This window comes from Ranitomeya imitator, chromosome 2, assembly GCF_032444005.1.
Source record: "Ranitomeya imitator isolate aRanImi1 chromosome 2, aRanImi1.pri, whole genome shotgun sequence".
NCBI lineage: Eukaryota > Metazoa > Chordata > Amphibia > Anura > Dendrobatidae > Ranitomeya > Ranitomeya imitator.
The window spans coordinates 233131284-233149896 of record NC_091283.1 but is presented as its reverse complement, the minus strand read 5'-3'; the positions used below and the strand labels follow the sequence as shown (position 1 = coordinate 233149896).

At 45.6% G+C, this 18613-nt stretch overlaps 1 protein-coding gene across 3 annotated transcripts in view; it reads left to right on the top strand.

Annotated features, from left to right (window-relative positions):
- ADAP2 (ArfGAP with dual PH domains 2) overlaps nt 1-18613 on the top strand; it is a 172421-nt gene that overhangs the window by 94982 nt on the left and 58826 nt on the right. For all 3 annotated transcript variants that reach the window (XM_069748748.1, XM_069748749.1, XM_069748750.1), the window contains exon 2: nt 5102-5229. In XM_069748748.1, coding sequence (XP_069604849.1) covers nt 5102-5229 — 128 coding nt within the window. The remainder of the gene's footprint in view (nt 1-5101; nt 5230-18613) is intronic.

Genomic DNA, 18613 nt, shown 5'->3' with positions numbered 1-18613 from the left:
TTAAAAAATACTTACTCGCCGGCTTGCCACCACAGCTTGGCCCCGAGGTCGCTGCTCCTGCTGGTTCTCTTCTTCCTCCTCATTTGAAGAAGCCTGGAAAATAGATTACCAAAAAATGTACTGACACGTCTACAAATACAACAAATAACAGTAGATCAGGTACTCACCGAACTCCCCAGCGGTGTTGTGTGGTTCGAGTGGTTCGAGTCGCTGGCCATGGTCAAGATAAATTCTGCAAGGAAAAATAAAAAAAATATATATTACATTAACAGAATGCACATTAGCCACATAGCAGAAAATTTTTAAAAAACCATACCTAAACATTAGTACCACAACGAACAGAGCACTCATAGTACAAAGCCAACTGAACACTGAGCAAACAACACCGCCATACATTGAAAAGAAAAACAATGGCAGAGACGGCACAATGGCAGAGTATAGCAAAAACAGAAGGCAACAGTCCCAGAAAAGATACCAAAAAAACAGACAACAGCCCCTATGTTCAAATTAAAAAAAAAAAAAATATATATATATATATATTTATTTTAAGAAAAAAAGGCACAAGCCAAGGCAATCCATAATAAAACAACATAATTTACTATTTTCTTTGAAATAAAGAAAGCCGAGATAACGTAAACTAAGAACCCCAGAAATACATCAGAACCGGATAAGAAAAAATACATTTGTATTAAAAAAAAATAAAAAAAACAGTGGACCAATCGCATGCAATACATAACAACTCCCCCCAAAAAATATTAAGCACCATATAATCATTGAAAAGCACAAAATAAAACAACAAAAAAAAGGGAAAAGAAAAGTAAGGATAGACCACCATACTTTTCAATAAAACCAACAAGGCCGGAGACAATGAAACGCCATCATATAACGGCAGAAATACATCGCAACCAGAATAAAAAAACAGCCAATTTCTGGTGTGTCTTCAATGCTTGAGGCAAACTGGCAAACAATGCTTCAACCTTTATTTTATATCTGGGTTGTTTTTGTCACTGTCTAGACACCGTCTAGACACTTTATCTTGATTTTTAATTAAAAAACGCATGCGTCACAAAACGCGCTGCAACGCAAGCACTTGCGTCATCTGCGTCGTCAATTGGTTTCTATTGACTAAAAAACGCAGTTGACGACGCATGCGTTTTTTGAAAAAATTTCGCCGCTACAAAAATGCAACATGTAGCGTCGGCCGCGCCCCGGCAGGTGCGGCTAAACAACGCATGCGTCGGAAAACGCATGACAACGCATACAAACGCATGTCCTTGCGTCCCCAAAGTTAAAGATAGGGGCGCACGACGCATGCGTTCATATGCGTCGACGACGCTGCGACGAAAGACGCAAATGTGAACGTAGCCTTAAGGTACCTTCACACATAACGATATTGTTAACGATATCGTTGCTATTTGTGACGTAGCAACGATATCGTTAATGAAATCGTTCTGTGTGACAGCGACCAACGATCAGGCCCCTGCTGGGAGATCGTTGGTCGCTGAATAAAGTCCAGAACTTTATTTCGTCGCTGGACTCCCTGGAGACATCGCTGGATCGGCGTGTGTGACACCGATCCAGCGATGTCTTCACTGGTAACCAGGGTAAACATCGGGTTACTAAACGCAGGGCCGCGCTTAGTAACCCGATGTTTACCCTGGTTACCATGCTAAAAGTAAAAAAAAACAAACACTAGATACTTACCTACCGCTGTCTGTCCTCCAGTGCTGCGCTCTGCTTCTCTGCTCTCCTCCTGTACTGGCTGTGAGCCGGAAAGCAGAGCGGTGACGTCACCGCTGTGCTTTCCGGCTCACAGCCAGTACAGGAGGAGAGCAGAGAAGCAGAGCGCAGCGCTGGAGGACAGACGGCTGTAGGTAAGTATGTACTGTTTGTTTTTTTTTACTTTTAGGATGGTAACCAGGGTAAACATCGGGTTACTAAGCGCGGCCCTGCGCTTAGTTACCCGATGTTTACCCTGGTTACCGGCATCGTTGGTCGCTGGAGAGCGGTCTGTGTGACAGCTCTCCAGCGACCAAACAGCGACGCTGCAGCGATCCGGATCGTTGTCGGTATCGCTGCAGCGTCGCTAAATGTGAAGGGGCCTTTAGTCTTATCTAGTTCAACCCATAGCCTAACCTAACCTGCCCTAACATGTTGATCCAGAGGAAGGCAAAAAAAAGCCATTTGGCAAGAGTAAGCTCCACATTGGGGAAAAAAATTCCTTCCCGACTCCACATACGGCAATCGGACTAGTTCCCTGGATCAACACCCTATCAAGGAATCTAGTATATATACCCTGTAACATTATACTTTTCCAGAAAGGTATCCAGTCCCCTCTTAAATTTAAGTAATGAATCACTCATTACAACATCATACGGCAGAGAGTTCCATAGTCTCACTGCTCTTACAGTAAAGAATCCGCGTCTGTTATTATGCTTAAACCATTTTTCCTCCAAACGTAGAGGATGCCCCCTTGTCCCTGTCTCAGGTCTATGATTAAAAACATCATCAGAAAGGTCTTTGTACTGTCCCCTCATATATTTATACATTAACATAAGATCACCCCTTAGTCTTCGTTTTTCCAAACTAAATAGCCCCAAGTGTAATAATCTATCTTGGTATTGCAGACCCCCCAGTCCTCTAATAACCTTGGTCGCTCTTCTCTGCACCCGCTCCAGTTCAGCTATGTCTTTCTTATACACCGGAGACCAGAACTGTGCACAGTATTCTAAGTGTGGTTGAACTAGTGACTTGTATAGAGGTAAAATTATGTTCTCCTCATGAGCATCTATGCCTCTTTTACTGCATCCCATTATTTTATTTGCCTTTGTAGCAGCTGCCTGACACTGGCCACTGAACATGAGTTTGTCATACACCCAGGTCTTTTTCATTGACGGTTTTGCCCAGAGTTTTAGAATTAAGCGCATAATTATACATCTTATTACTTCTACCCAAGTGCTTGACCTTACATTTATCCCCATTAAAGCTCATTTGCCATTTATCAGCCCAAGCTTCTAGTTTACATAAATCATCCTGTAATATAAAATTGTCCTCCTCTGTATTGATTACCCTGCAGAGTTTAGTGTCATCTGCAAATATTGAAATTCTGCTCTGTATGCCCCCTACAAGGTCATTAATAAATATGTTAAAAAGAAGAGGGCCCAATACTGACCCCTGTGGTACCCCACTGCTAACCGCGACCCAGTCCGAGTGTGCTCCATTAATAACCACCCTTTGTTTCCTATCCCTGAGCCAGCTCTCAACCCACTTACACATATTTTCCCCTATCCCCATTATTCTCATTTTATGTATCAACCTTTTGTGTGGCACCGTATCAAAAGCTTTTGAAAAGTCCATATACACTACATCCACTGGGTTCCCTTGGTCCAATCCGGAACTTACCTCTTCATAGAAGCTGATCAGATTAGTCTGACATGAACGGTCTCTAGTAAACTGTGGTCCGTCCTGCTGACGGTACAGAGGCGATCACTGTTGTCCGTCCTGCTGACGGTACAGAGGCGATCACTGAGGTCCGTCCTGCTAACGGTGCAGAGGCGATCACCGGGGTCTATCCTGCTGACGGTGCAGAGGCAATCACCGGGGTCCATCCTGCTGACGGTACAGAGGCGATCACCGGGGTCCGTCCTGCTGAGGGTGCAGATGTGATCACCATGGTCTGTCCTGCTGACGGTGCAGAGGCGATTACCGAGGTTCGTCCTGCTGTCGGTGCAGAGGCGATCACCGCCGTCCATCCTGCTGACGGTGCAGAGGCGATCACTATGGTCCGTCCTACTCAGGGTGCAGAGGTGATCACCGCGGTCCATCCTGCTGACTGTACAGAGACGATCACTGTGGTCCGTCCTGCTGATGGTGGAGGATAGAAAAGTATGGGGAATAACAAGCAGAGTCTGCTGGGCCAGAAGGGTGTGAAGTGCTCTAAAGGATAACCAAGGGGTCTGAGGAGTCTGGAGAAGATAGAATGGAGAAAGGAGGCTAGGTGTTACAATTCCACCTCTGTGTGTCTGGGATGGTTACTGACAGCTCAGCCGTCCAATCTGGTACAGGAGTGTGATGAGCTGTCAATGTGTTGATTGACAGCTCGACTATCCAATCTAAGACTGGAAGGTGCTGGCTGTTTCCAGGTGTTCACTGTACCAGGTGATTGCCCAGCAACTTAACTGAGCTGTTACTTCCAGACCTCTGCCAAACGTACATTCAGCTACTGTGTGGTTTGTTCTCTCTGTGCCTTGTGTTCTGTATGTTGATCTTTCATTGCCTGACCTTGGACTTTTTTCTGACCATCCGCCTGTTTAACCCCTTCTGCTCTGTTCCGTTATCCTCCTGGTATTCTGACCTCGGAACGTTACCTGACTACACCTTTGTCTCTTCCTTCTGTTTATGACGTACCCTCCTGGCTTCTGACATCAGACTCCTTGACTATCCTAACTCATGGCTTGTCCATGAGAAGTGATTCTGCATCACGCTGGGGTTGTGTCTGGAGACCAGAAGACTCTGGATAGGAAAGAGGGGTCCATAGTGGAGCCCTGGGAGCGGACAGAGCTGTCTGTAGAGGGGTCTTGTGGGGACAGAGGAGCCTGGGGAGCGGACAGAGGTGTCTAATTGGATGGGCACTGAAGGTTGATCGACAAGTGGCAGAGCAGTCTGGAGATAGGGGGCATCGGGGTCTGCAAAGAGTTCTGGAGAGAGGGTTACGAGGTCTAGAGAGAGGGTTCTGGGATCTGCGGAGGAGTCTGGAGACAGATGGTTCCAGGGTCTGCGGAGGAGTTTGGAGATAGGGGGCACTGGGGTCTTTGGAGGAGTCTGGAGAGAGGGTTCCGGGGTCTGCGGAGGAGTCTGGAGACAGATGGTTCCAGGGTCTGCGGAGGAGTCTGGAGAGAGATGGTTCTGGGGTCTGTGGAGGAGTCTGGAGATAGGGGGCACCAGGGTCTTCTGATGAGTCTGTAGAGAGAGGGTTCCAGGGTCTTGGGGAGGAGTCTTGAGAGAGAGGGTTCTGGAGCCTGAGGAGGAGTCTGGAGAAGGTGATGCGTATCATATTCCACTTTCCAGTCTGTCACATCACCCAATTGTCATCTCTCCACAGAACCAGTCTGGGCATCATGCGCTATTGGGGTCTTTGTTTGCTTGGAGTGTTCGGGGGTCCACAGAAACCCAAAAATTGGAAAGGTGAAATCTATACAACTGGATTATATGGAACAAGACTTTGTCCAGGTGAGGACCCTGTTATGATCTGGTGGCCTAGGAGCAGCATGAGACGTACTCTGGAGAAGGTGGTACTTTACTGACCGCAAACCCTGAACTAGCAGCGCAACTAGAAGTAGCCGTGGGGGGTACCTAACACTCCTTAGACCCCTCGACACAGCCTAAGAACTAACTACCCCTAAAGACAGAAACGGGAAAACTATCTTGCCTCAGAGAAAATCCCCAAAGGATAGACAGCCGCCCACAAATATTGACTGTGAGAGGAGAGGGAAATAACATACGCAGACATGAAATCAGGATTTAGCATAGGAGGCCATACTAGCTAAAAAGGAAGAATAGGACAGAGTACTATGCAGTCAGTATTAAAACACTAGAAAATACCCACCACAGAAAATACAAAACACCACATCTGACTAAAGACATGGAGAGTATATCTGCATCTCCAGAGACACAGCTAGGCTGCAAAAAATCCTACACAGACAAAGCTGGACAAAACAAGAAAATGCACAGACTATAAGGTCCACAGCAGGTGGACAGCAAAAACAAGGCCAGAACTTACCTTTGAAGAAAAGAACAGCAGACCAGGAGAGACCAAGTATGGATGTGAATCCTCCAAAAACAATGGACAACTGGCACTGACTTTAGGATAAAGCAGGACTTAAATAGCCCAGCCCAAATTGCAAAAAATGGATACACCTGTTAAATGCTGTGATCCAACTACCGCAGCACTACCACTCATAACCACCGGAGGGAGCCCAAGAGCAGAATTCACAACAGTACCCCCACCTTGAGGAGGGGTCACCGAACCCTCACCAGAGCCCCCAGGCCGATCAGGATGAGCCAAATGAAAGGCACGAACCAAATCATCAGCATGAACATCGGAGGCAACAACCCAAGAATTATCCTCCAGGCCATAACCCTTCCATTTGACCAGATACTGAAGCTTCCGCCTCGAAAAACGAGAATCCAAAATCTTCTCAACCACATACTCCAACTCCCCATCAATCAACACCGGGGCCGGAGGATCAGCAGGGGGAACAACGGGCACCACATACTTCCGCAACAAAGATCTATGGAACACATTATGGATGGAAAAAGAGGCTGGAAGGGCCAAACGAAAAGACACCGGATTGATAATCTCAGAAATCCTATAAGGACCAATAAACCGAGGCTTGAACTTAGGGGAAGAAACCTTCATAGGAACATGACGGGAAGACAACCAAACCAAATCCCCAACCCGAAGCCGGGAACCAACACACCGACGACGGTTAGCAAAACGCTGAGCCTCCTCCTGAAACAACACCAAATTGTCCACCACATGAGCCCAAATCCGCTGCAGCCTGTCAACCACTGAATCCACACCAGGACAATCAGAAGGCTCAACCTGCCCTGAAGAAAAACGAGGATGAAAACCAAAATTACAAAAAAAGGCGAAACCAAGGTAGCAGAACTAGCCCGATTATTAAGAGCAAACTCGGCCAATGGCAAGAACGCCACCCAATCATCCTGATCAGCAGACACAAAGCATCTCAAATAAGTTTCCAAAGTCTGATTAGTTCGCTCCGTCTGGCCATTTGTCTGAGGATGAAATGCGGAAGAAAAAGACAAATCAATGCCCAGCCTAGCACAAAAGGCCCGCCAAAACCTAGAAACAAACTGGGAACCTCTATCGGACACAATATTCTCCGGGATGCCATGCAAACGAACCACATGCTGAAAAAACAACGGAACCAAATCAGAAGAGGAAGGCAATTTAGGCAAAGGTACCAAATGAACCATCTTAGAAAACCGGTCACAAACCACCCAGATAACCGACATCCTCTGGGAAACCGGAAGATCTGAAATAAAATCCATAGAAATATGCGTCCAAGGTCTCTCAGGGACCGCCAAAGGCAGAAGCAACCCACTAGCGTGGGAACAGCAAGGCTTAGCCCACTCGCAAAAACCACAGGACTGCACAAAAGAACGCACATCCCGCGACAAAGAAGGCCACCAAAAGGACCTACCAACCAAGTCTCTGGTACCAAAAATGCCAGGATGACCAGCCAACACAGAACAATGAACCTCAGAAATCACTTTACTAGTCCACCTATCAGGAACAAACAGTTTCCCCACTGGACAGCGGTCAGGTTTATTAGCCTGAAATTCCTGAAGAACCCGTCGTAAATCAGGGGAGATGGCAGAAAGAATCACCCCTTCCTTCAGAATGCCGACCGGCTCAAGAACCCCAGGGGAATCAGGAAAAAAACTCCTAGAGAGGGCATCCGCCTTAACATTCTTAGTACCAGGAAGGTACGAGACCACAAAATCAAAACGGGAGAAAAACAGGGACCATTGAGCCTGTCTAGGATTCAGTCGTTTGGCAGACTCGAGGTAAATCAGATTCTTATGATCGGTCAAGACCACAATACGGTGCTTGGCCCCCTCAAGCCAATGACGCCACTCCTCAAATGCCCACTTCATAGCCAACAACTCCCGATTGAACCGAAAAAGAGAAAAAAGAATGGACTATGAAACAGGCACGCACAACCACAGAAATAGAAAAATAACAAAATGTTTATTGAACACCACAGCATAACATAAAAACAATTAAAATGTACCAATAGTGTACATGAACACCCCTATACACATAACCTACGGATAATTATGCAGCCGATAGAAGACATAATACGCTAGGTCAGCATAGTATATGTCATATTATGAAGATAAGATGGTACCTCCTAGTTGAAAAGAAAAACACATCCTAATATGCTTTAAAGCGCACAAAGTAAAAAATCATGAGCGCAAAAAACCATAGGCTCTCTAATAGAAAAGCCAGGGCAACCTGGTGGAACAAATGTCCATACCAAGTCCACTGAATGATCCTAGGATAAAGTGCCCAGCAGATGACTAAGAAAGAAAAAGCCTATAGTTGTAAGGAAAGGGCGATATGATGCCCAACATACTCAACTGAGGCAGGAAAAAGAAAGCAGGCTGCGACCCAGACCTAAAGCCGACCATGTGGAGTCTGGAAAACTACCAATGCCTAAATATAAACGGCATAAGGCAGAGTAGGTAGGGTGTAAGAGAGACCCCACGCGTATCGCCGCCGCAGCGGCTTCGTCAGGGGAAGTATGTGCTGTAGTCGATCACTCACATTTAAATAGAAGACCCAATCATCCGAAATATGCGCCCAGCCGTGCCGTTCACAGACAGGGAGGCGGAGACCGGAAGTCGCGCACTGGCAGGGAAAGAAGAGAGGCAGGATGGAAAAAGTGAGCGATCTCCATGGAGATAGACGGCGCATGCGCAGACGCGGCTCTAATAATGAGCCGCGCTGCACAAGCGTCCAGAGGGGGGCGATAGAGAGCATGGACAGCAGCAACCTAGAGGACATATATAATGACATGACATACAACCGAGTTTGCAAGCACAAATGGTGTGCGCGGACCTGTATAAAGGGAATGTGCATCATTAATGAAAAAACATGCAGTAGAAGCCATATAACTATTAGTATTCAATGCAGCCCACATAACATACATATGAATATGCAGCCAAAATAAAGAAATAAATAAATAAGGGGAAAATGGCCCATACACAAATGTCAGGTGGAAAAACCATCCCTATAATGACCCACAACCCACATGCCAAAATAGATGGCAAGAGAAATAGACAAATAAACAATGTTATAGTCAATTATCCAGGTCCTCTCATCCAGATAAACCCCATATTGAAAGTCCAACTGGTGTAAAGCCAAACGTCCAGAAAAATGCAGATGAGATGCATACAAGAGGATCCTCTTCCAACCGACAAACCGACCATCCTCCGCTGACACTCCATTGGATTCAACATGTGCCACCTCTCAAGGGTGTCCAGTAATTATGTCCTGAGTGATATTCCGGAGTCCTGATGTATTATGGTTGTCCAAAGGTGCAAGCTCCCACCAGGTCATGTACAGAAGAATAGACATCCAATGCTCGATTTATAAGAACAAAAGTCGACCAATCCAATGACAAGGCTAGGGAAAGTGAAAAAATGATGAAATGATAAAAAAAAAAAAAATATATATATAATAAAAAATAATGATAATTATACCAAAAATCAACTTCCCAAAAACCCTGTAAAAAGAAGTTCCTCATTTAGTCCAGAGGGGGTTACTGACTGTAATTGGAAAATCCATCTGGATTCCATTTGTAACAGCAATTTACGTCTGTCCCCACCTCTCTCGTTCGAGGTTAACTTTTGTAGACCTACTACTCTGAGATTACTTGAGGAGCCCCTATGGTTAGCCAAGAAATGTTCCGCCACCGGGGTCAAAGTCTTACCCTTTCTTAAGTCCGAGGCCGCTAGATGTATAGTTGAAACATGTTTCTGGACTCGTTTTCTAAGTTCTTGTGATGTCTGCCCGACATACACGAGTTTACAAGGGCAGATTAAGGCATATATTACATCCCTAGACTTACAATTAATATATGCCCTAAGAGGATGTCTACTATGACGTGTGGGGTGGAGGACAGTACTATGAGTCGGGACCATATGAGGGCAAATATTGCAGTCCCCACAGGGGAATGAACCCTTAAGGACAATACCCCTGTTTAGTCTCACCGTCGGTCTTTTAAAGTGACTCTTGGTAAGAAGATCTCTCAGATTTGGCGCCCGTCTGGCTGTCATGAGGGGTCTGTCACTTGTCACCTCCACTGTTTGTGCATCCGTTCGCAAAATCTGCCAATGTTTAGACAGAATATCACTGACCTGTTTCCAACTGTTGTTAAAATCAGTGATGAATCTAGTTTGTGTCTCCTGACACCGTCCTTTGGAGGAAAGAAGTGACCTCTGGTCCTGACCCCTTGCCCTCTGGTAGGCCTTAGAGATGACACGTCTCGGGTAACCCCTCTGGTGGAAACGATCCGAGAGATCACGGGCCTGAATCGAAAAGTCATCGTCACGGGTACAGTTACGTCTGACACGTAAAAACTGTCCCGTGGCTACACCCACCTTAGTATGCCAGGGATGGAAACTTGAGAAGTCCAGGAGTGCATTTGTTGCCATAGGCTTTCGAAATAAATTCGTCGCCAAGCGACTCTCATGAGGAAAAATCTTCAAGTCCAAAAAGGTGGTTTCACTGGCAGAAAGGGAGTAAGTAAGGAAGATGTTAAAGGGGTTAGAGTTCAGGGTATTGAAAAATCCCTCACACTCCTCCCTCGTACCCTTCCAGAGAATGAATATATCATCTATAAAGCGTAACCAGGCGTGTACGTGGGCAACGAAAGAAGGTGAAGGATAAACAAATTTCTCTTCCCACCAGCCAAGAAAGATATTCGCATAGGCTGGTGCGCATTTCGCGCCCATCGCCACGCCTGATCGCTGAAGGTAGTATGTTCTATCAAATAGGAAGAAGTTGTGATGAAGGACGAATGTCAGGAGATCAAGCAGAAATGAGTCATGCCCCCTATCCAGGGAGCTCTTCTTGTTCAAGAAATGAGCAACCGCCTCAATCCCTTCCTTGTGGCCAATGTTAGAATAAAGTGATTCTACATCACACGTGACTAATAAAAAATCACCCGGAAGTTCAATCTGGCCACAAACATCAATAAAGTGTGAAGAATCACGAATAAATGAAGGGAGAGATGAGGCAATGGGTTGAAGGAAGAAGTCCAGGTACTCACCCGCTCTTTCACACATGCTGCCGACACTAGAAACGATAGGCCTACCAGGAGGCTTGACGCTGTCTTTGTGTATTTTTGGCAGCATGTAGAATGTTGCCGTAACCGGGTTATCAATCCACAGATACCGCTTGTCTTGTATGGTGATGATGGCAAGCTGTAGGGCCCTGCAGAGCAATCGTTCAAATTTAGAGAGGAACAAAGAAGTGGGGTCAGAAGGAAGCTTTTGGTAATATTGAATATTACTAAGCTGTCGCTTAGCCTCAGTTTCATATAGCTGATAAGACCACAACACAACGTTGCCCCATTTATCTGCTTCCTTGATTGTAAATTCTCTGTTGTTTTGTAAAGTAGTTAAGGCCCGTTTCTCCTCCGCACTTAAGTTAGAAGGGCCACTTACCCGAATAGGCATAGCCTGGATATCACGCTTGACCACCTCGAAGAATATTTTGATAGCTGGAACCAGGGAAAAAGACGGTGTTTTGAGAGACTTATTCCTGCCTGGAAATCTCCTTCTAGTAGAACCCGACTCATTTTCTTCCAATAACTCCAAAAGATCTTGAAAAGTGCTCCGTTCATCCAAGGGCATCGTTTGCAGAATGTCAGGTCTCCTGTACATAACCTGGAAGGTGAGCTTTCTGCAAAAAAGATATAAATCCTTTATAAGAATAAACTTATCCACCGGATGTGTGGGAACAAATGATAACCCTTTCTGAAGGACAGATAATTCAAAGGATGAGAGCTGATACTCAGATAAATTAATTACCTGTAACACTGTTGATCCAACTTCCTGATCAGATATAGTCACGTCCAAAGACCCTGACTCATTTACTTCCGTCTGGTGGGATATTGGTGCCAATGAGACGAGGTTTGACCCCTGTGCTGTGTAAGTCTTCTTTTTACGTTTTTTGCGTTTGCCCCCACGTCTGGTCCGCGATCTACCTCGCTCCCCGTGGAGGACAAAAAATCACTTGAGCTCTCCTCACCCCGTGCAGGGATATTAGTCAATGATGTCAAATCACCTCTACCCACTCCTGGACGACGGGCATTGCCTGTATGTCTCCACTTGTATGCTGTCTTCTGCTCAAAATCTGTCCTATCCCTCTGGAACTTCTTACATTTACGTTGCGTCACCTCCAACTCGTATTTGTCAAGTGTATCTTTAAGTTTATTTTTAAACGCCAAAACCTGGCCCTCCTCAAATGTAGCAAGTTTCGTTTCCAACTCTTTAACTAGAGTTTTTGTAGATGAAAATAATGCCCTATCATGTTCAAGTAGTAAATTCATCAAAATGATTGAACAGCGTGTTAGTCCCTGCTCCCATACCTGTTGGAAAGTACCAGAGGGTTCCCAAGCAGGGAAGATAGACACACGAAGCCCCCTGGGGACAAAGCCGGACTTAATATATTCATCTAGGCTTCTCATGTTCCACCAGAGCCTCACACATGTCTTGTGGGCCTTGGTTAAATCGGAACATAATGCAGAGAAGCCATTATCCACATTGGAAACAGCAGTTGTATTTGCCTCAAACACGCTAGAAGATTTGGCCCGCCAGGCTGCCTCCCTGGCCTCCCAATCCATGACGACAACAGCGTCACACAAACCAGATGAGCAGAAAAATAAATCAATAAATATAAATATATAAAAAATATAATTATATATAAACCAGCACCACCCAAATAAGCGTGTGCAACCCTTAAGAAAAGTGCCCCGGAACACAGGGCCAGACAGTTATCACATACATTTATAAAGGGTGCACCAAAGCTGTATTCTCAAATAGATGTTATCGGGTGCAGTGCCTAGTCCAATGTAAATATAGAACCGAAAAAGAGAAAAAAGAATGGACTATGAAACAGGCACGCACAACCACAGAAATAGAAAAATAACAAAATGTTTATTGAACACCACAGCATAACATAAAAACAATTAAAATGTACCAATAGTGTACATGAACACCCCTATACACATAACCTACGGATAATTATGCAGCCGATAGAAGACATAATACGCTAGGTTAGCATAGTATATGTCATATTATGAAGATAAGATGGTACCTCCTAGTTGAAAAGAAAAACACATCCTAATATGCTTTAAAGCGCACAAAGTAAAAAATCATGAGCGCAAAAAACCATAGGCTCTCTAATAGAAAAGCCAGGGCAACCTGGTGGAACAAATGTCCATACCAAGTCCACTGAATGATCCTAGGATAAAGTGCCCAGCAGATGACTAAGAAAGAAAAAGCCTATAGTTGTAAGGAAAGGGCGATATGATGCCCAACATACTCAACTGAGGCAGGAAAAAGAAAGCAGGCTGCGACCCAGACCTAAAGCCGACCATGTGGAGTCTGGAAAACTACCAATGCCTAAATATAAACGGCATAAGGCAGAGTAGGTAGGGTGTAAGAGAGACCCCACGCGTATCGCCGCCGCAGCGGCTTCGTCAGGGGAAGTATGTGCTGTAGTCGATCACTCACATTTAAATAGAAGACCCAATCATCCGAAATATGCGCCCAGCCAACTCCCGATTGCCGACATCATAATTGTGTTCCGCAGGCGAAAACTTCCGAGAAAAGAAGGCACACGGTTTCGTCAAGGAACCATCAGAATTCCTCTGAGACAAAACGGCCCCTGCCCCAATCTCAGACGCGTCAACCTCAACCTGAAATGGAAGAGAAACATCCGGCTGACGCAACACAGGGGCAGAAGTAAATCGGCGTTTCAGCTCCTGAAAGGCAGAAACAGCCGCAGAGGACCAATTCGTCACATCAGCACCTTTCTTCGTCAAATCGGTCAGAGGTTTAACCACACTGGAGAAGTTGGCAATGAAACGACGATAAAAATTAGCAAAGCCCAAGAATTTCTGAAGGCTCTTCACAGATGTGGGCTGAATCCAATCATGAATGGCCTGAACCTTAACCGGATCCATTTCTATAGATGAGGGAGAAAAATGAAGCCCAAAAAAGAAACCGTCTGCACTCCAAAGAGGCACTTCGACCCCTTCACAAACAAAGCATTATCACGGAGGATCTGAAATACCATCCTGACCTGTTTCACATGAGACTCCCAATCATCGGAAAAAATCAAAATATCATCCAACTATACAACCATGAACTTATCAAGATAACTCCGAAAAATATCATGCATGAAGGACTGGTACACAGATGGGGCATTAGAGAGTCCGAATGGCATCACTAGGTATTCAAAATGGCCTTCGGGCGTATTAAATGCGGTTTTCCACTCGTCACCCTGTTTAATACGAATAAGATTATATGCCCCTCGAAGGTCAATCTTAGTAAACCAGCTAGCCCCCTTAATCCTAGCAAACAAATCAGTAAGCAAAGGCAAAGGGTATTGAAATTTGACTGTGATCTTATTCAAGAGGCGATAATCAATACACGGTCTCAGGGAGCCATCCTTCTTGGCAACAAAAAAAAAACCTGATCCCAATGGTGAAGAAGATGGCCGAATATGCCCCTTCTCCAAAGACTCCTTAATATAGCTCCGCATGGCGGCATGTTCTGGCACAGACAGGTTGAAAAGTCGACCCTTAGGGAACTTACAACCTGGAATCAAGTCAATAGCACAATCATAGTCCCTATGTGGTGGAAGGGAACTGGATTTAGGTTCATCGAATACATCCTGGAAATCTGACAAAAACTCAGGAATTTCATTAGAGGGGGAAGAGGAAATTGACATCAAAGGAACGTGATCATGAACCCCCTGACAACCCCAACTAGTCACAGACATGGATTTCCAATCTAACACCGGATTATGTAGCTGTAACCATGGAAAACCCAGCACAATATCATCATGCAAATTATGCAACACCAGAAAACAACAATCTTCCTGATGGGCTGGCGCCATGCGCATGGTCAGCTGTGTCCAAAACTGAGGTTTATTTTTAGCCAACGGTGTAGCATCGATCCCCCTTAAAGGAATAGGGTTCTGCAAAGGCTGCAAGGGGAAACCACGTCTGGCAAATTCTAAGTCCATTAAATTCAGAGCGGCGCCTGAATCCACAAATGCCATGACAGAAAATGACGATAATGAGCAGATCAAGGTCACAGATAACAGAAATTTTGGTTGTACAGTACTGATGGTAACAGAACTAGCGATTCTCTTTGTACGCTTAGGGCAATCAGAAATAACATGAGCAGAATCGCCGCAGTAAAAACACAACCTATTCTGATGCCTAAATCCTTGTCGTTCAGCTCTAGACAAAATCCTATCACACTGCATAGGCTCAGGGCTACTCTCGGAGGACAACGCCACAGTGTGCACAACTCTGCACTCGCGCAAGCGCTAATCAATCTGAATGGCCAGAGACAAAGAATCACTCAGACCAGCAGGCGTGGGAAACCCCACCATAACATCTTTAACGGATTCAGAAAGACCCTTTCTGAAAATTGCCGCCAAGGCATCCTCATTCCATTTAGTCAGTACAGACCATTTTCTAAATTTCTGGCAATACGATTCTGGCGCTTCTTGACCCTGACACAGGGCCAACAAGATCTTCTCAGCTTGATTCACAGAATTAGGCTCATCATACAATAACCCCAATGCTTGAAAGAAAGAATCAACATTAAGCAAAGCAGGATTGCCAGATTCCAGGGAAAATGCCCAATTCTGTGGGTCACCACGCAGCAAGGATATGATGATTTTAACCTGCTGAATGGGATCACCAGAAGAACGGGGTCTCAATGCAAAAAACAGTTTACAATTATTTTTGAAACTCAAAAATTTGGATCTGTCACCAAAAAATAAATCAGGAGTGGGAATCTTAGGTTCTTGTCATGATCCCAATGGCAGGGGATCACTAAAGGACAAGCACAGATACAAACAAGCTCTAGGGCGATGGAACCTGAGCTGACCGCGACCCTGAACCTAACACACAAATAAAAGTAGCCGGGGAATGTGCCTACGATGATCCTAGACGTCTCGCTCCAGCCGAAGATCTAACTTCCCCTATTAGAAGAAACACAGACCTCTCTTGCCTCCAGAGAAATACCCCACAGAAATAGCAGCCCCCCACATATAATGACGGTGAAATGAGAGGAAAGCACATACGCAGTATGAAAACAGTTTCAGCAAAATGAGGCCCGCTAAAGCTAGATAGCAGAGGATACAAAAGTGAACTGCGCGGTCAGCGAAAAACCCTTCAAAAAACCATCCTGAAATTACTTGAACTCATGTGCCAACTCATGGTACATGAGGAGCAATTTCAGCCCACTAGAGCAACCAGCAGCAATAATCACATATCTGCAGGCTGGACTAAACACCAAATAAAGCAAAACACCAAAACAGGAAAATCCAAACTTAGCTTGACCAGAAGATTCTAGGAGCAGGGAGCAGAGGTAACAAGACACACTGGATACATTGATAACCGGCGAGGAAATGCCAGCAAAGCCAGGTTAAATAGGAAACTCCCATATCCTGATGGAACAGGTGGAACCCAGAGACCAGGAAAGACAAGTCACCCAGTACCATCAGTAACCACCAGAGGGAGCCCAAAAACAGAACTCACAACAGTACCCCCCCCTTGAGGAGGGGTCACCGAACCCTCACGAGAACCACCAGGGCGACCAGGATGAGCCCTATGAAAAGCGCGAACCAAATCATCAGCATGAACATCCGAGGCAACCACCCAAGAATTATCCTCCTGACCATAACCCTTCCACTTGACCAAATACTGGAGTTTCCGTCTGGAAACACGAGAATCCAAGATCTTCTCCACAACATACTCCAATTCTCCCTCCACCAGCACTGGAGCAGGAGGCTCAAGCGAAGGAACAACAGGTACCTCATACTTCCGCAACAACGACCGATGGAATACATTATGAATAGCAAACGATGCCGGGAGATCCAAACGAAACGACACAGGGTTAAGAATTTCCAAGATCCTATAGGGACCGATGAACCGAGGCTTGAACTTAGGAGAAGAGACCTTCATAGGAACAAAACGAGAAGACAACCACACCAAGTCCCCAACAAGAAGTCGAGGACCCACGCGGCGACGGCGATTAGCAAACTGCTGAGCCTTCTCCTGGGACAACTTCAAATTGTCCACCACATGACTCCAAATCCGATGCAACCTATCCACCACCATGTCCACTCCAGGACAATCAGAAGGTTCCACCTGACCAGAGGAAAAACGAGGATGAAACCCCGAATTACAAAAGAAAGGAGAAACCAAGGTAGCAGAACTAGCCCGATTATTAAGGGCAAACTCGGCCAGCGGCAAAAAGGTAACCCAGTCATCCTGATCAGCAGAAACAAAACACCTTAAATAAGTTTCCAAGGTCTGATTAGTTCGTTCAGTCTGGCCATTCGTCTGAGGATGGAATGCAGACGAAAAGGACAAATCAATGCCCATCTTAGCACAGAACGTCCGCCAAAATCTAGACACAAACTGGGATCCCCTGTCAGAAACGATGTTCTCAGGAATCCCATGCAAACGAACCACATTCTGAAAAAACAGAGGGACCAACTCAGAGGAGGAAGGTAACTTAGGCAAGGGTACCAGATGAACCATTTTAGAAAAGCGATCACACACAACCCAGATGACGGACATTTTTTGAGAGACAGGGAGATCCGAAATAAAGTCCATGGAAATGTGCGTCCAAGGCCTCTTTGGGATAGGCAAAGGTGACAACAATCCACTGGCCCGAGAACAGCAAGGCTTAGCCCGAGCACAAACCTCACAAGACTGCACAAAAGAACGCACATCCCTCGACAAGGAAGGCCACCAAAAAGACCTGGCCACCAAGTCTCTTGTACCAAATATTCCAGGATGACCTGCCAACGCAGAAGAATGGACCTCGGAGATGACTCTACTGGTCCAATTATCCGGAACAAACAGTCTCTCAGGCGGACAACGATCAGGTTTACCCGCCTGAAACTCCTGCAAAGCACGTCGCAAGTCTGGGGAGACAGCAGACAAAATCACCCCATCCCTAAGGATACCAGAGGGCTCAGAATTTCCAAGGGAGTCAGGCACAAAACTCCTAGAAAGAGCATCCGCCTTCACATTCTTTGAACCTGGCAGGTATGAAACCACAAAATTGAAACGAGAGAAAAACAGTGACCAACGCGCCTGTCTAGGATTCAGACGCCTGGCAGACTCAAGGTAAATCAAATTTTTGTGATCAGTCAAGACCACCACACGATGTCTAGCACCCTTTAGCCAATGACGCCACTCCTCAAATGCCCACTTCATGGCCAAAAGTTCCCGATTACCAACATCATAATTCCGCTCAGCCGGCGAAAACTTTCTAGAAAAAAACGCGCATGGCTTCATCACTGAGCCATCGGAGCTTCTCTGTGACAAAACCGCCCCCGCTCCAATCTCGGAAGCATCAACCTCAACCTGAAAAGGGAGCGAAACATCTGGCTGACGCAACACAGGAGCAGAAGAAAACCGGCGCTTAAGTTCCTGAAAGGCCTCCACAGCCGCAGGAGACCAATTAGCAACATCAGCACCCTTCTTAGTCAAATCCGTCAAAGGCTTAACAACACTAGAAAAATTAGTTATAAAACGACGATAGAAATTAGCAAAGCCCAAGAACTTCTGTAGACTCTTAAGAGATGTAGGCTGCGTCCAGTCACAAATAGCCTGAACCTTGACGGGATCCATCTCAATAGTAGAAGGGGAAAAAATATACCCCAAGAAAGAAATCTTCTGGACTCCAAAGAGACACTTTGAGCCTTTTACAAACAAGGAATTGGCCCGCAGGACCTGAAACACCTTCCTGA